This window comes from Asparagus officinalis, chromosome 8 (assembly GCF_001876935.1).
Source record: "Asparagus officinalis chromosome 8, Aspof.V1, whole genome shotgun sequence".
Classification (NCBI taxonomy): Eukaryota; Viridiplantae; Streptophyta; class Magnoliopsida; order Asparagales; family Asparagaceae; genus Asparagus; species Asparagus officinalis.
In genome coordinates, this window is record NC_033801.1 from 118,222,621 (window position 1) to 118,239,178 (window position 16,558).

Genomic DNA, 16,558 nt, shown 5'->3' on the forward strand with positions numbered 1-16,558 from the left:
CTCAAATAGGACATTTCTTTTTAGGGGCTGTTCGTTTGGGCAAAAAAACCTGGAAATCAAAAAATAGGAAACCTATTTCCTATTATAATGGTTTTGAAGTTATTTGGTTGGCTTAAAAAAGAAGGAAATTATAGAATAGGAGATGAGATGAGATGAGTTGTTACCTTATTATTGGATGATGTGAGTGATTTTTAAAAAAAACTTGTTTTGAGGTTGTTTGGTTGGTTAAAAAAATAAGGAAATGAATTGGAGGTATATTATTGGATGATGTTTTGAGGTTGTTTGTGTTTGGTTCGTTTTTAAAAATAAGAAAATAGATGAGATGAGATGAGTTGGAGGTATATTATTGGATGATGTGACACGTACTTAAGGAAATTGATTTCTTGTTTTTTTTTTTTGAGGAAATGGATGGAAATGAATGTTTAATGAGATGAGATGAGTTGTCACAATATTATTGGATGATGTGTGTGATTTTTAAAAATGAGATAAAATGAGATGTGATGAGTTGGATGATGTGACACATTTCTTGTATTTGGTTTATTTTTAAAGGTAAGAAATGAGATGAAATGAGATGAGTTGGAGGATAAAAATAATATTTTATTAGATGTTGTGGTGAGTTTTAGGGATGGAAATGGATAAAAATATTATTTTATTGATTTCCTTGTACCGATTTCCTTTTCTTGGTTTTTAGGAAACCAACCAAACAGCCCCTTAAATCTATTGGATATTTCCTAAAAAACCAAAAAAATTTAAATCTATTGGATATTCGTCCTTCAAGAATTCCACATAGCCCCTCAAATCTATTGGAATTGCTTAGAAGTTCCTATTTTTCTGTAAGGCTTCTCGGAAAATGGCGCTCAACTTATGTTTCGGCTCAAAACCATTGATGGACTAATATGGAAGATATGAGGGACTAATATCTAAACAACCTTTTCCAATAAAAACAAAATTTTAAATAACAATTTTTAAAAATAAGGGTTAGGGTAAAAATTAAAAAAATATTTTATGTTTATATTGTTTTATAACTTTGTCATCTAGAAATTTCAAAAAGAAAATCTTTATCTATTATGTTTAATAAAACTGCTGTTTTACTAACACTAGTTGCTTTTTGAAATTGATATTCGAGAGGAATAAATTACAAATAAAACCTCCCTTTTCCTCGTGAATTCAGGGATGATAAACGTTAAAGCCTATGAAGGCACAAGAAGAAGGGATTAAAAAAAAGAAATAGTTGAAGAATAATAAGTACTACTTTAAAATGTAGATGACAAAAAATATATATAATCTACCTTATTCGAAATTAAAAATGGAAGATTTATTTCCCCTAACAGAAAGGCATATAATTACACTAACCGACGCTGCAATTGTTGAATTTTCTATGAGTCACCTATTTTGTTATTACCTGTTGGGATTTCTAGCCGCTTTAAGCATATAATTTACTTTTGGTTTCTCCTTTCAATCTCGAAGATGTTTCATTAGTTTCTTTTCTAATAACATTTTCGCCTGACTTTTATCTCAGAAACAGAATGAACGAATTCAAAAATATTGAAGACCAAGCAGAGATCAAGTATTTCCCTTTTTTTTTTCTAAACAATGAAACTGGCTTAGAAAGTCCCTTTTTTTAACCCTACTACCACAACAGCCAAACAGAACTTTCCAAATAAAAAATTAAATAGATATTTGCCTATCAAAATAATTATATATGTTACAATATAATTTTACGGTCAATTGGCGAAAATTCTGATATTGGACTCAATATCAAGCAACTCTTCTTCACTGACTTCAGTCCAAATGCCATTGATCAACAATCTACCTTTCATAGGAGACGATATCTCTGCAAAATCCAATTCTTGTTCTTCTCTCGTCATCCTTAGCCTTTTACTGCCACTTTCGCTGCCAACAGCAGCTTCACCAGATGCTCTCTTCGGAGAAACACGGCCATTCACAAAATTACCTGTATCTGTTTCAATGTCTTCGGGGTCTAAGATATCATCAACCTCATCAAGAACAGGAAGAACTGCAGTAGAACTAAATGAACAAGGTACCATGCCAATTGGACATGGAGTCCAAGATTTGAACAGGAAGAACTGCAGTAGAACTAAATGAACAAGGTACCATGCCAATTGGACATGGAGTCCAAGATTTAGCAACGCTCCACATTCGATCGCTTGCATGAACAAGGTACCATGCCAATTGGACATGGAGTCCAAGATTTAGCAACGCTCCACATTCGATCGCTTGCGTTTGATTTTGTTGAATTTGTAGCAATTCGGTTCCTTAATTGCGACTTGAAAAGCTCCAGCTTCTCTTTTGCTTGTTTAATACATGCCTCCTCTCGTAAAAGCATTTTCTCAGAACTTTCAAAGGGAGATTCATCTTCGAAATCTTGGTGTTGCGTTGCCATCAAAGGGAGCTTCTTCAGTTTTAAAGTTAAAGAAGTGTTGCCAATCATTTGAGCAAGAAGCAATACTGAGCTTGAGAGGTGATTGTCGCCCACAATTGATAGAGACAGGATCTTGTGAAGGAGTTTTGTTAGCGAAACATTTGGAGGAGCATGTTTGTCTGTTGAGGTTTCGAGGGATTTGCCAATAATTCCTATTCTACCAGAATCCTTTAAAGATTTCAGTCGCATGAGAAGCCAGTGAACAAGAGAACAGAGACGATTGGTGTCAGCTATCTCGCTCTGGTGTTTTGATGAAAGAAAACAGCATCCATCTGAAAAAACGAAGTGCTGAAAATTAGCCACTTTGAATAGTCATAGATTTCCAAACAGATAAGATTATTACTATATTTGGTTGACCAGAAAGTTCAAAGAAAGAACCCAGAGAGGAAAAGAAACAAAAGTAACTGTGTCTTGTTTTCTCTTTCTCAATGTAAAACCGGCTTAGGTCAAAAAAGTTTGAAGAAATGCTTTGGAAGAAAGATCCAAAGAACTGAATAGGGTCTCAAAGAGAAAAAGTACGTAGCTATGTGAAGAGAACAAGTTGCATGAAAATTGAAAGCTGTAAATATTGACTAACGGCAAAAAACATGAAACTGTTCTAAACAGGTCACACTAAATTTCAGTAGGAAAATAGCATGGTTAACTAAAACTTATGTGGGATACAATTGAGTAACAAGACCAAGAGACTCATCAGGTAAGCTCAAGAGGGAATTATTCATATAAATACCTTTCTCAGATTGAGTGGATTTCTTGGCTTCTATCATTTCTAGGAGTGTCTTCAGTAGGCTGAGTATTAACCCAGGTGTCTTACTTGATAGTTTGGTAATTATTGTCTTTAAACCGAACACTGTCTCTAAATGGGGTCCTGAATCATCCACATTCAAATCATCAGAGCATTCCATGTCCGTGCCCTTTGAGAAATCAGGCGCTTGTAAATGGAAATACTCCAAAAGCACTGCTACAACTTCTGAGGGATATGAAGAGTATAGCCGAGCGATTCTTTTTGTTATCTTGGAAAGCCGTTTGTCGGAGACTGCACAAAAAATAGTCTATCAGCATCCACACCAATGATACTACTTTGGCTTCTTTCAATGTAAATATGAAAAAGAAGCTGTGAATGTATTTTAAGCTTATCAAGATGTCAACAGTGAACAAGAAACGCTAGAACACCAGTCGCAAATATAGCATAAAAAGATAATGGTGCTAAGCTTATCTACGAAGTATAGAAAACTTGCTTGCTAGTAGATATTTATGTAGTTTGATATGAAGGTAAAGCTTTAAATAGTGAGTTCAAGGTGCAATATCAGCCTCTCAAGTTCATTTATTTGATGCAAACGACGAAACAGCAATTCAGGCACCAACTACAGTTTAATCATACTGTTATGAAATTAGTATTTAATTTATCATATCTAAGAAAATCCAATCTAAAGAAATTAAACTGTGCTACAAAATTTAATATGACACATCTCAGATAGCCAATCTATATGGCATCATGACTCCAATCCCCTAAATAAGATGCATTGCAGCCTCAATCTGAGACTGGCCCCACTTGTTAATCTGGACAGAAAAGCTTGATAGTGCAAACATGTTACTGGGGATGTCCCACTTCTCCACGAAAAAAAGGAATGAAAGCATGATTTATAACATCATGATTTATAACAATCTCCTTGTCAAGGAAAGTGTTGTGCACACAATTCCAAGATAAAATCAGTTAGTAAAGATTTTGACATCCAAAAACATGATCACAACTAGTGTTTGGACAAAGGAATCCTCTATGGCTTTGCAGAAACTGAGTCAAACGTCCTGATTCACTGCGATAACGCCATCTGAATGCTTGAAGAAAAAATTGTGGATGTCCCATGTCAGATACTCTAGAATAATATTGTTTTCTAATAGGTAAATATGGTCAAAAGATTAATTGCAGTACCATCAGATTTTGAGGCCTGCAGTTTCCCAACAAGCTGTGAAGATAGGTTGTTGCATCTCATTAATACTCCTGACCGCTTACGACCTTCAAACACAAATAAATGGAAAATCAAAACAGAAAGATTAACATAAAGATAGTATGAAACCAAACACATCTAGCATCCGTTTACATTCTGATATAGTAAAAAATTTAAAGTGAAACTCCTAAAAAAACTAGCGGAAAAAATGTAGCATGTCGGAACCATGAACATAGAATAGTCTCAATGATCTATTATGACATCCCGCAGCTTTTATGCATCTTCTTTCTAGAACTACGACAGCACGTTAGATATTCTTTCTCATTTTGCATCTAGTATAACTTGACGCCTAAAATACTTCAGGCCAGACTTTCCCGACCTTAAGTTGTTGTCCGGCTAGTTGAATATAGGAATCATGTGATTCTAGGGGCAACATTAGATAGGATATCTCAACCTACTTAACAACCCAAATCACTAATTTCCAACACGGGTTTAAGCCATTTAAGCAAGTACATATATACTGTGATCCATAGTATTTGCCATTTAGAGAATGAATCTTACTTCCAGTGCCTGTAGAGAGTGATATTAAAAGCCCTTTCGCGTAGATTAGCAAGAAAAGATATGAGAGCAATAATCAAATTTAAAACATTGTTCTTAAGTGTAACTCTTTCAATCCAGAGCACATCTTACCACTACAGACCTAAAATTATGTAAACAGCATGTATCCACAACAAACAACAAAAGAACAATATAGATTTAAATATAATTAACTAGTCAACAATGAAACTTGATGGTTAAACGCTTCCTAGAAGCAAAGTGCTCCTTACACAACAATCTTTACTCACGTTTTGGCTTGCCTTGTGAAGAACTAGACCTTTCTGCATGCTTATTTTTCAGATAAAAACTCATCTCATGTAGTCTCAATCTTACTTCCTTCCGAACGTCAGGAATTACACTTCTTTGAGGCTCCCAATAATTGGATTTTAACCAGTCTAAAGCCTAAAAACAATGCAAGAATATTATATTATAGATATCAATCATGAAAATATTAAAGAAACATCCACAAGAGTCTATAAATATATAGAAAATTTTGACTAAAAAAGTCACTGAAGCAGTTATCATGTGCTACACAACAGCGAGGTAAAAAAATACTAGATGGAGCAGTATTAACTATCACTAAGTGAAAGGAGTGCTTATATTGCAATTAATTTGAACTGATACTAAGTGGGTAGAAAGAGCAGCCTGCGTAGAAAGAGCATCCTGAAATCACATGAATATATCATGCCAACATTCTATTCGAGATTTAATCCATTAATTTGGATCAATTCCAAGTTTCTTTTCCTGAAATAATCTTACTTAGAAACAGAAAAATTCACCCACAGGGCTCATAATAACATGCACCTCATTTTTAGTTTAACAATAATAAAATGTGACACAATACTTCATACGAAAAATCTTTCAACTTCCAGATTGAAGTTGTTTGAGATCATTATTCAAATCAATCAAAAACAAAATAAAGAAAGAACTAATCTTCAATGAGCCTTTAATAGGAAAGGAGACATATAGCAACTGGTAAAAGCGATAACACCTTTAATGGAGGGAAAATAATGAAACTTATCCAAAATACATCCATGACACTGTGCATGAAGGTTTTTAATTGACTATAATAGACAATAAAAAAAATAAAAAACACACAGTATGAGTTCCGTATGGTAGGAAACCAGGTTCATTATAGGACACCAAGCATAACAGAAACAACCAAAAGTAAATCTGAGGATGTATACCTCCCTGAACAAATTATCCAGCTCAGCCTCCAACCCCAATAAGCTTCTAGACAAAGTGGCAATTGGTCAAATTTTCATCCTTTCCAATGCATGCTATGATATGATAAGGATCTGGAAAATTGCTGTGTCCTGCAACTTCTAATATGAAAGTATTATAACTATGTTATTGCTTGTCCACCAAAGACGGTCTGAGAACCTTCAGGAGAGGGCAGAACGAAAGTATTATAACTATGTTATTGCTTGTCCACCAAAGACGGTCTGAGAACCTTCAGGAGAGGGCAGAACGGTTGGGTGAACTGAAATTAGGAGATTGTCCACCAAAGACGGTCTGAGAACCTTCAGGAGAGGGCAGAACGGTTGGGTGAACTGAAATTAGGAGAATGATGAATGATGACATAAGCAATAAGTGTCAAGCATTAACATTAGGTGGTCACTTGGCGTTGATACAGAGGTTAGAGGAGGTGATTGGAAGAGAACAGACAATACCACTGAGGATAGAATAAGCCGGTGGCAGCAGACTGAGGTGGTGGTCGCAAATTGGTGCTTGACCCGGAGAGGGAAAAGAGAGGAAGTTGAGTGGTATTGAGGTTCAGAAATGACGCAAAGAGAATTATGGATGGAGGGAGATGGAAATGAGCTCACCAGCATTGAGTTGTGAAAAAGAGAGGAGGAATAGTGTGTACGCACGCCGTGCGTGTATGTGAGAGAGTTGTCAGTTGTGGACCTTGTGGTAGAGGTGGCAGCGGCAGCGGTGAGTAGGAAGAGACACCAAGCGCTACAAAATGGGGATTGGGATGAGAGGTTTCTGCTCTTCTGCAGCATACATTCCGCTTGAGAAATTGATCAGGCAATTATTTACTACTATTTTCTCTGCCCTAAAAAGATCCTGAACAGAAACATATGGACTCATTAACTTGTCTGAAAATTTCAAGGTAAACCCAGGCCCCAGCATGTGCAATATCAAACAAGTATCAACAATTATATGCTAAAAGCATGAAATATATATATATATATATAGAACCAACCAAGATTCATGATCCACCATTGTATATATATATATATATATATATATATCTGTGTGTGTGGTGTGTGTATATATATGTATGTATGTATATGTGTGCACACACACACACACACACACACAGATAGATATTAGATATATATGTATACATATGTCTACATATGTATACAAATGTCTACATATGTATACATATGTATACACATACATATACAAATGTATACATATGTATATGTATATGTAAGTATGTGTGTGTACGTACATATGTATGTATATGTATATATATCTATATACATATGTATATATATGTATACATGTACATATATGTATATATGTATACATATATATACATATATGCATATGTACACATATATGTACATATATGTATATATGCATATATATATACATATATGTACATATATGTATACATATGCATAGATGTACATATATGTATATTTTCCAAAGGTGTTTAAGACATAGAAACCAAAAATCATTCGAACAGCATTCAGCACATTTTCTTCAAAATGTCTGAACAGTGTCATAGATAATGAACTGCATGAATAGTCTATACGTCATTTATTGAAGAACGTAAGCAATTGTACAAAAACAACGTCAGTCTAGCGCCTTGTTACGTATCACGCCTTGTTACATATCAAGATTTTCACTTTTCTTTTGGAAGTTCTAGGTTTTAGAGAAAGGAAGGTGTAGTATATTAATAGATAAAGTTGAAATAAGTAATGCATTATTTCAGCATAATATTCAGAAGTTCTTCACAAAACTGGGCATGTGTTGCAACTTGCAACCACATCTCACCGTGAATGTAGATCTCATTGGCTTCTTCCTATAAATTCCATGTTGCACTCAAAATTCCACATTCCACTGTGAACGTATATCTGATTGGCCTCTCCCTATAAATTCCATGTTGAACCCAAAATTATGAACAGATGCCACCATCACCCTATAATCCTATTAACTTTGTGCATGCTTAGCAACAGGATTCCATGTTTTAAAAAAAAGTTTTTACTATCCAAAATGCACCATGACATGTTATAAGGGGAAAAAAAATTTAATTATACTTCTGTGTCTAAAAGCTTCAGAAGGTCAAAGAACGCTTCGAGAATCCTTTCAATTAGATCCTACAAGGTGCACTGTGCACAATATTTTCGCCTATCTTTCACTTCCTTCACTATAGACCTGTATGAATAATGAATAATGAATAAATTCCTATATATAGGTGTTACATCAACAGGTGAATGCCTTGTAGTCAACCTACAAGCATTAAGCTACTAATACATCAAACTCATCAGCAACTTTCTGAAATCAATTAAAAACAAATCCTTCTTCTAACACATGATCTAAGATCAGCATATTAACAATTTTAAAAAAGTTTTCTGATCTAGAAATATAGAAAATAATCTCGCCACAACCCATAATGAATATATGAGAAATGTCAATCAGTAGCCCACTATAAAATGTAATCCTCAAAAAAATTGATGAGCAAATAAATGCACAACTTATTAGTAGCAATAGAAAGGAGTGAACAAGTTCCCAAATCCCAAGATTAAAGTTGAAGGAGATACCACTAGATCTTAAGACAATAAAAGTTTCGGATATCATACAAGCTAAGATGTTAAATTAAGGTTCTTAGTTTAAAGTAGTACACAGCCTCATCACTACTACTGTGCAAAAAAATCAGAAAAAAATGGATAAACAAATGTGCGCAAAGTGGTAATATGTTAATACCATTGTTCATAAAAACAAGTAGGGAGAAACACGGTATACCTTCGTGCTAGCCATGCGGACCAAACGAAGCGAAGGAAGATTCTGGTGAGAACTCTCTATAACATAGGCAAGAAACCAGACATGGCATGAGATTTCTTTTTCACAAATAACGCAAGTGCAACCGTAAAATTGTAATTGAAAAAGGATAAAGGTAAACAACCATGACGAATATCCACCAACATCCGCGGGATACCAACTACATCAGCCAACTCGGATATTGACCGCCTTGTTATCTTGTGTGCAGGCTCAACAAAACAATTCACAAGCCTGAAAAGTAAGTGGTCAACAAATAATAGACTGATGCATCACATGAGGGGGAAAATAGCAATTAAATGGTTATTTGAGGCTTTGAGCAAACAAGATGCTCACTTCTTGGATAGCACGAGAATAAAAACTATTCTTTAAGCATTTTGTAAGGCAGTAGATTCTTTATACTCTTAGGGAAGACTGAGCAGGAACATTATATAGTTTGTTAGCTTAAGTTTCAATAAGTTCAAATTGCTTATCTAGACAAGTAAGCAGACACTTAGTTATAAAGGTCCCTGAAGTTCCAAGTAGGATCTCTTCGAAGAGCACAGTAAGACTTATACATATGTGTCATTCTTATATAATTTAGGAAGTATATTCCAGCATCACACATGCCTAACGCTCTAATTTATAAAAAAGGACCTTTCATTATAAAGAAAGAAGTTGAAGAAAAAAAGAAAACTACTCAATTTGTACAGCTACCCCAAGCATCTCGATGCCTGTTCAACTAAGATGAGAAAACAAAATAAGCTTAGGTATACCACCATCAGCAGTCAAGACATATGCCATGTACAAGATAAATGATTTATTCTGCAGTTTAGCCACGTGCAAACCAAAATCCAATAACCAAGACATAACCAAAAGAGGAGAGAATAACACAAAATCAACCTTATAATGACTAGATCAAAAAATAATCTCCAAGTAGCGTCGATCTTCCTAAATACTATTATCTAACCCATTCAAATTAGTGATCAATTCAGCCACTAATTGATCAGCAAGAGGATAATTTGTTGAGAGGATAATAGGTAGGGTTGTTTGAGAAAATATCTCTCTCTCAGATATTAAGGCAGTCTTTGAGGGGGTGGAGATGATGGAGTGTAGCCTCTATATATAGAGTAGTCTTCTCTTCGAGAAAACACAACACAGAAAAGAAAAAACCTCAATATTATTACCAGAGCCCCCTCAAAAACCTATCATACTTTTCTCTTCCATTTTCGCGCACTGGTGTGAGAGCTAGTTGTCCAATGGTTTATATCTACCTCCCTAAAACCAGTAGCTACCTTTCTCTTCTAAATTAAAGAGTTACATGTACCCTTTTATGGCCATAAATGTTTCTGTACCCACAGCTTTCCCTCTCTCACCTACCCTCTTCCCAAGAAAAGGAAAGCTTTGAGCTACTCCCAAACCTCACACGTGATTTCCACTAGCCAAGTTCTTTTTATTTGTGTGGTTGTTTAATTCGCTCAACAGCCATCACGTGAGCCTGCCCCTACCATTACCCTTTTCTTAATGTTTTTCCCCAAATAGCTCAAAAGTTTCTATTTCTCACTTCCCAAAGTAGTTGCTTCTTACATGAACCTGCTTCCACTAAGTTTCTAGCTACCCCTACTGTACCCACTGGAAGGGTGTGTTGCTAAATACAAGGGTGTGTTGATACACACAAGAAACAAGGGTGTGTTGCTAGATATACACAAGAAGTTGAATATAAAGCTTGCAATATGGCAACTACACATACTGTCTGGATAAGATGGTTTTTGATTGATTTAGATCTCAATTTTTTAAAGGGACTTGTTGATATTTATTGTGATAATCAAGTAGCAATTAGCTTGATCAATAGTGACACGAATAGCTCCAAAGAAAAATACATTAAGATCCAATATCACTATATTCGAGATATTGTAGAAAATGAAGAAGTTAAAATGACTTATATCCCTACTACAAATATGACTACCGGTCCTTTGACAAAAGGAATACCAATGGAATCCTTTATCAAACATGTAAGTTTGATGGAACTTAGGAATAAATAAGTCTAAGTAAAATTTCATGAATAATGAAATAAAAGTTACTCTCTAGAATAGTGTGAGTAATGGTGAGAAGAAACATCTGATCTCACGGATAGTGTGAGGCATATCACTTAGTTTAATTGGTCAAGTGGGAGATGTTATTTGACCCATTCAAATTAGTGACCAATTCAACCACTAATTGCTCGATGAGAGGATACTTTGTTAAGAGGATAATGGGCAGTGGGTTGTTTGAAAAAATATCTCTCTCAGATATTTAACCAGTCTTTGAGGTCTCAGATATTTAGGCAGTCTTTGAGGGGGTGGAGATGATGGAGTGTAGCCTCTATACATAGACTAGTCTCCTCTTGGAGAAAACACAACACAGAAAAGAAAAAACCACCATCCCATTACCGGAGCCCCCTCAAAAACCCATCATGCTTTTCTCTTCCGTTTTCGCACAAATACTACAATAACCAAATCCATGTACAAAAAATATCATCAATTCACTATAAAAATAAAAATTAATTTATAAATTTCTACAGTGTAAATTGAAAAACACCTTATAATCGCCATAGAGTACAGCATCGCTAACAACTCCTCCGAGTTTAGAGCATCACTGGGAATCCCTTCTCTGCACAATTAAACACAACATAACATTCAAAATCTGGTTTATAAAATAACAAATTTAAAAGTCCATTCTACAGCTAAACAGGATCAAACAATGGTAAAAATAAAGCGCGTTACTCAATCCAAATTTCCTCTTTTTTTCAACTTAATACCTCACTTTTATATCATATATACAAATTTTAATTACAACTTATCGACTTTTACCTGAAGAAGGGATCTTTCTGTTGAATTTCCACAATTGCAGCGGTCACATCAATGGGAATGGGGAGGCAACCTCTACACCTCCAGGCGCTAATCTGAAACAAAAAGGGACCAAAAAATTTTTAAACAAGGTTTAGTTTAGAGATTGTGCCCAAAGAGACAAGGATCGTTACCCTTTGGAGAGCTTTGGCCACTGAATCGGGCGAAGAGGAGAAGAGGGATTCTCTAACGAAGTGCCACTGGTCCCAGCTCGACCAAGGAACGAGCTTGTAGCATGAGGAGAGCACGCCTTCTGATCCCAAGATCTCCATTGAAGCAGAGAAATCGAAAACCCTAACCCTAGTTAAGATTTTAGCAGCAATATACAAAGAGAACGATGAACTACGAACGGGTGGGGTGTAGGATTTACTCGTAACCGGTTCAGCGTTTTTGCCTATAAGCCCTTTTCAATCTTTTATTTTTAAATTACTCCCTTATTTATTGCAATTAGTATGAGGTCCCCAATTCTATGTTTCCCTCTATCCTCCATACCCAACTCCCAAATAAGATATTCTATTTGCCCTCTCATTCTCAATCTTTTCTTCTCCTATTTTACCTTTCCTTTTCTTTCTCAAGTAACCTCCCAAACACTAGTTCATCATGCTTGAAAGTTCTAACTAAAGAAAGGATATGTAAAAAATAGTTTCGTAATAATATAGCAATAGAGCGCCAAATATTAAATATGTTAAGTTGATTGTTTTTACTCTCTTCTATGTCCAAGTTGAAAGGGAACAAAACCATAACATTTTTATAAAAATTTGTACTTTCCTACACTCCATATCTTCCTTAAAAAAACTCACAAATAAAGTTGAGCAATCTATTATCGTCGGCTATCCCTCAACCAGGGGTGACAAATTTATGACCCGACCAATCAAACCGACCCGTTTATATTGGGTGTGGGTCGAGTTATATGAGTCGGGTCATAAACGGGACCCATCAACCCAACCCCGACCCGTTTATATTAGGTGCAGGTCGAGTTATATGGGTCGGGTCATAAATGGGTCAGTCGGACTGACCCGTTAATTAGATGAGTAAATTAGGGTTGATCTGAACTGGCCCGTGTAACCCAATAACTGACCCATTTAATTCTAAATGGGTTGCGGTCCAGACTCGAAATATGAAGATGAATAGCGATCCTCACAAAACCTTGATTCTTTCAGAAACCCTACCTGAGCTTGATTCTATGGTGGCGAGCGGAGGCAAGCGACGACGAGCAAGGGCAACGAGCAGAGGCCAGTGACGACCGAGTGACGGTGAACAAGCGGAGGCAAGCGGCTTCGAGCGGCGAGCGACGGTGATAATGGCAACAAGAGTAGCTCGACGACGAGAATGGCAACGAGAGTATCTCGACGACGACAATGACAACGAGCTCGAATATGAGATCGGAGAGGAGATTGTAGATTAGATCCAAGATGAAAACGGCAACGAGTTCAGTGATGAGATCGATGATTAGATGATGATTTTGGCCATGATGATTTTAGGGAGTGAAAAATTTTGGCCATGGCGATTTTAGCAGAACTCGCCTTAGGATTTCTGTGACAATTTGTGAGAGAGAGAGGTCAGGGCGATGGGCTTTCAAATATTAAACCCGATACCCTCTCATAAAATACCAGTAGACAAATTTTATTGCTTTTGAAATTCTAACAAGCTTTAAAAACTTAAGCTCCCAAAGCACAAAAACAATTATTAGGCCAATGCAATGTTTTAAATAAATTGTTGCATTAGGCATATCGTCACGGTTATATCCGTCGCAAAATCGTTACGATAAACCTGAAATTGAATCTTATTTTTAAGGAGTTGTGCAAATATTGACTTGCATTTTAGTATCTGTTCTATTTTGGCCATTGATAACAATTTGTACTTGACCTAGAATATTATTTGCATCTTGAATATTTCTCTATCATGTTCCATGGGTACATAACTATTCACTTGGTATCCCTGGGTACATAACTATGTTCCCCAAGTACATTATCCTTCATTTGGTGTGTGAACTGTGAGGTACTTAAAAAGGAGGCAGTGATCTTCTGATTCAAACCATTTGAATGTCTTTAGTTTGTCAGATAACGGTTAGATATAGTATCAACGACATTGAAGTGAACTTTGATAAACGGGTCATTCGGGTTATATGGGTCGGGTCGGGTAACCCGTTTAATAAATGAGTCGGATCGCATTGACCCATTTATTAAACGGACAGGTCGGGTCACACTTATACGAGTCGGATCAACTATGACCCGACCCGACCCGATTGCCACCAACCAAACACATTGTCAGCTATTTTCCATTTAGGGATATTAATTCTCGTAAATTTGTGCAAAAATCCCCAAGTTCATTGTTGTTTTCGAAATTTACTCCTTTTTCTTCGCAATTTCCCTTCTCACCCTCAAACATCAGCAAAGCTTCTATTTTCCAACCCTCTCGCAGCGACTGCAGCAGAAAGGGATCAATGGCGGCCGCCCTCAGACAATCGATCCTCCGCCACATCCGAGCCCCAATCCGAACCCTAACCCTGGAAAATTCCCGCCATGTACCCTCACTCCGATCCTTCTCCTCCCACGACGACCACCTGACGAAAGAAGAAGTCATCGAATGAGTGCTCGACGTCGTCAAGAGCTTCCCCAAGCTCGATCCCTCAAAGGTACCAAAATCCCAACCCAAATTTCCGAAAAAAATCTCATGATCCGAACTTCAAAACCCTAACTCTAACCCTAATTTTTTTGTTTTAGGTGACGCCTGAGGCCCACTTTCAGAAGGATCTGGGGCTGGACAGCTTGGACAATGTGGAGATTGTGATGGCGTTGGAGGAGGAGTTCAAGCTCGAGCTTCCGGATAAAAAGGCGCATAAGATTGATTCGACTGCGCTTGCGATCGAGTACATTGCGAATCACTCGATGGCAGGTTAATTTGGGGGTAAAAAGGTTTTTTTTTTCTTTTTTTCTTTTTTCTTTTCTTTTTAAATTTTTGTAGTCTTTTGATTTTCAAAGGGTTAAGCTATCGAATTGGTGGAAACTAATGTTGCTTTGACTTGGAATTGTTGGATAGCTGTTTAAATGCAGTTTGAATATGAATATTGCACCCAGATCGCATTACTTTTACGGACAAATTTTCAAAACAATCCCTTTTGCAATTTTATTCCCAAAAAACAACCCCTTTAATTTTTATTTGTAAAAACCGACCTGGTTTCAACCTCAGCGCTGAAACCAGGTCGGTTTTTACAAAAAAAGTTTCGAAATTTCACGGGAGTTGAGAGTACACATGAAGTTTAGCAGTTTTTAATTAAGCTGCTGAACTCCCGTGAAGTTTAGCAGTTTTTAATCAAGCTGCTAAACTTCATGGGAGTTGAGAGTTCAGCTCCCGTGAAGTTTCTTAGTTAAAAACAAATTTTTTGAACTGTGAAACTTCATGGGAGTTAAACTCCTAATTAAAAGCTGCTAAACTTCACGGGAGTTCAACTCCCGTGAAGTTTCGGAACTTCTTTTGTAAAAACCGACCCGGTTTCAGCGCTGAGGCTGAAACCATGTCGGTTTTTACAAATAAGAGAGAAATGGGTTGTTTTTTGGGAATAAATTTGCAAAAGAGTTTGTTTTGAAAATTTGTCCTTATTTTTACACGTATTCTGATCAATAACTGTTTTGATTACGCTGCAGCTTTTTCAAGGTTTGTGCTTGTTTGCTTGCTTTTGTTTGATTGAGGAGAAATTATCACTTTGAACACATTTGGTGAATAAATTAAAGATTACAAGCTGTGTTTATACACCTGAAATTTGCCGAGTTTATCATTCAATGCGGCTGGCTTATGAATGTTAAAAGTAATTATTCCGTGCAGTGACTTCTTCTGGCTTTAATTCTACAAGATGTATTATATATCTCTAGAAAAATCTGAGTGCCTGCCGTCAGAGTTCAACATAGGCTGATAGACTTCTGTTTTGTTCAGTGTTATGTCGATCCCTCTCTGACCAGAATCTCCTTGGCCAAGTGATTTCCAGGTCTTAGGTTTATTTCAAGGTCATTACAGGCTGTAATATTTGGTCAATACCGTACCCTACTCGTCATCCCGTGGAAGAAGACAGTGAGTAGATTGTATATAACTATAAAGAAATTATGGGGAAACATATTTCTCAGATGCTTGTCCATATTCTCTTGATCATTGGAGAAGAAGAAGAAAAAATCGTAAACGAACCTACCCCACCTTCCCTCCGCCCGCCACCTGAAAACAAAAAATAAAAAGAAAATGGATGACTTTGATTGACCAACCTTCCCCTTATCTGGATATAGATACTTATGGATTGTTGTTATTTTGCATGGATTTAATAGTTCTGCGGTGAAGACGAGCTCTCAGACTATTGCCTCTGGCATGAGCTTTATGAACTGGAGAGGTTGATGGGACCCTAAATTATTTTCTTCTATGATGTTGTTTTGCCCGACTGAGTTTAACATAAAAGAATATGGCAGTTGATCATAAGTCGCTGAATGTCCTTAGTAGGAACTGGATTAGTTTACATTGTTATGTTTTGTTATATTTGCCTGAAGATTGCAGTGTTCCATTCTTTCGAAGATCTTCTCTTTGTATGTTTAGTGCTTGAGACTCTTATACGCTACTTTCATTCAGTGCCCTTAAACCAAGGATCCAACTACCTGACCTTTTATATATTATCTTTTCCTTTAAGCTTATCTTGCTTTATCCAAATTTAATAC

General features: G+C 36.4%; 1 protein-coding gene and 1 pseudogene across 1 annotated transcript; one reads left to right on the forward strand and one right to left on the reverse strand.

Annotated features, from left to right (window-relative positions):
- On the reverse strand, positions 1,654 to 12,213 carry LOC109851421. The gene is made up of 10 exons (XM_020421546.1): positions 12,002 to 12,213; positions 11,832 to 11,923; positions 11,560 to 11,631; positions 9,131 to 9,237; positions 8,971 to 9,026; positions 5,232 to 5,385; positions 4,371 to 4,454; positions 3,171 to 3,476; positions 2,186 to 2,715; positions 1,654 to 2,045 (listed from the first exon to the last, which is right to left on the reverse strand). The coding sequence occupies exons 1-10, from the start codon at positions 12,137 to 12,139 to the stop codon at positions 1,725 to 1,727; spliced, it is 1,860 nt and encodes a 619-aa protein (XP_020277135.1). The 5' UTR covers positions 12,140 to 12,213; the 3' UTR covers positions 1,654 to 1,724.
- LOC109822866 lies at positions 14,185 to 14,959 on the forward strand (annotated as a pseudogene).

What these genes read in the sequence shown, in the direction of transcription:
- LOC109851421 (XM_020421546.1), bottom strand. Translation starts at nt 12,139, where the DNA reads ATGGAGATCTTGGGATCAGAAGGCGTGCTCTCCTCATGCTACAAGCTC. An exon ending in CAGAAAGATCCCTTCTTCAG is followed by an intron (nt 11,632 to 11,831) that starts GTAAAAGTCGAT and finishes TTAATTGTGCAG; the next exon opens with AGAAGGGATTCCCAGTGATG. An exon ending in CTCCATGTCCAATTGGCATG is followed by an intron (nt 2,046 to 2,185) that starts GTACCTTGTTCA and finishes CCAATTGGCATG; the next exon opens with GTACCTTGTTCATTTAGTTC.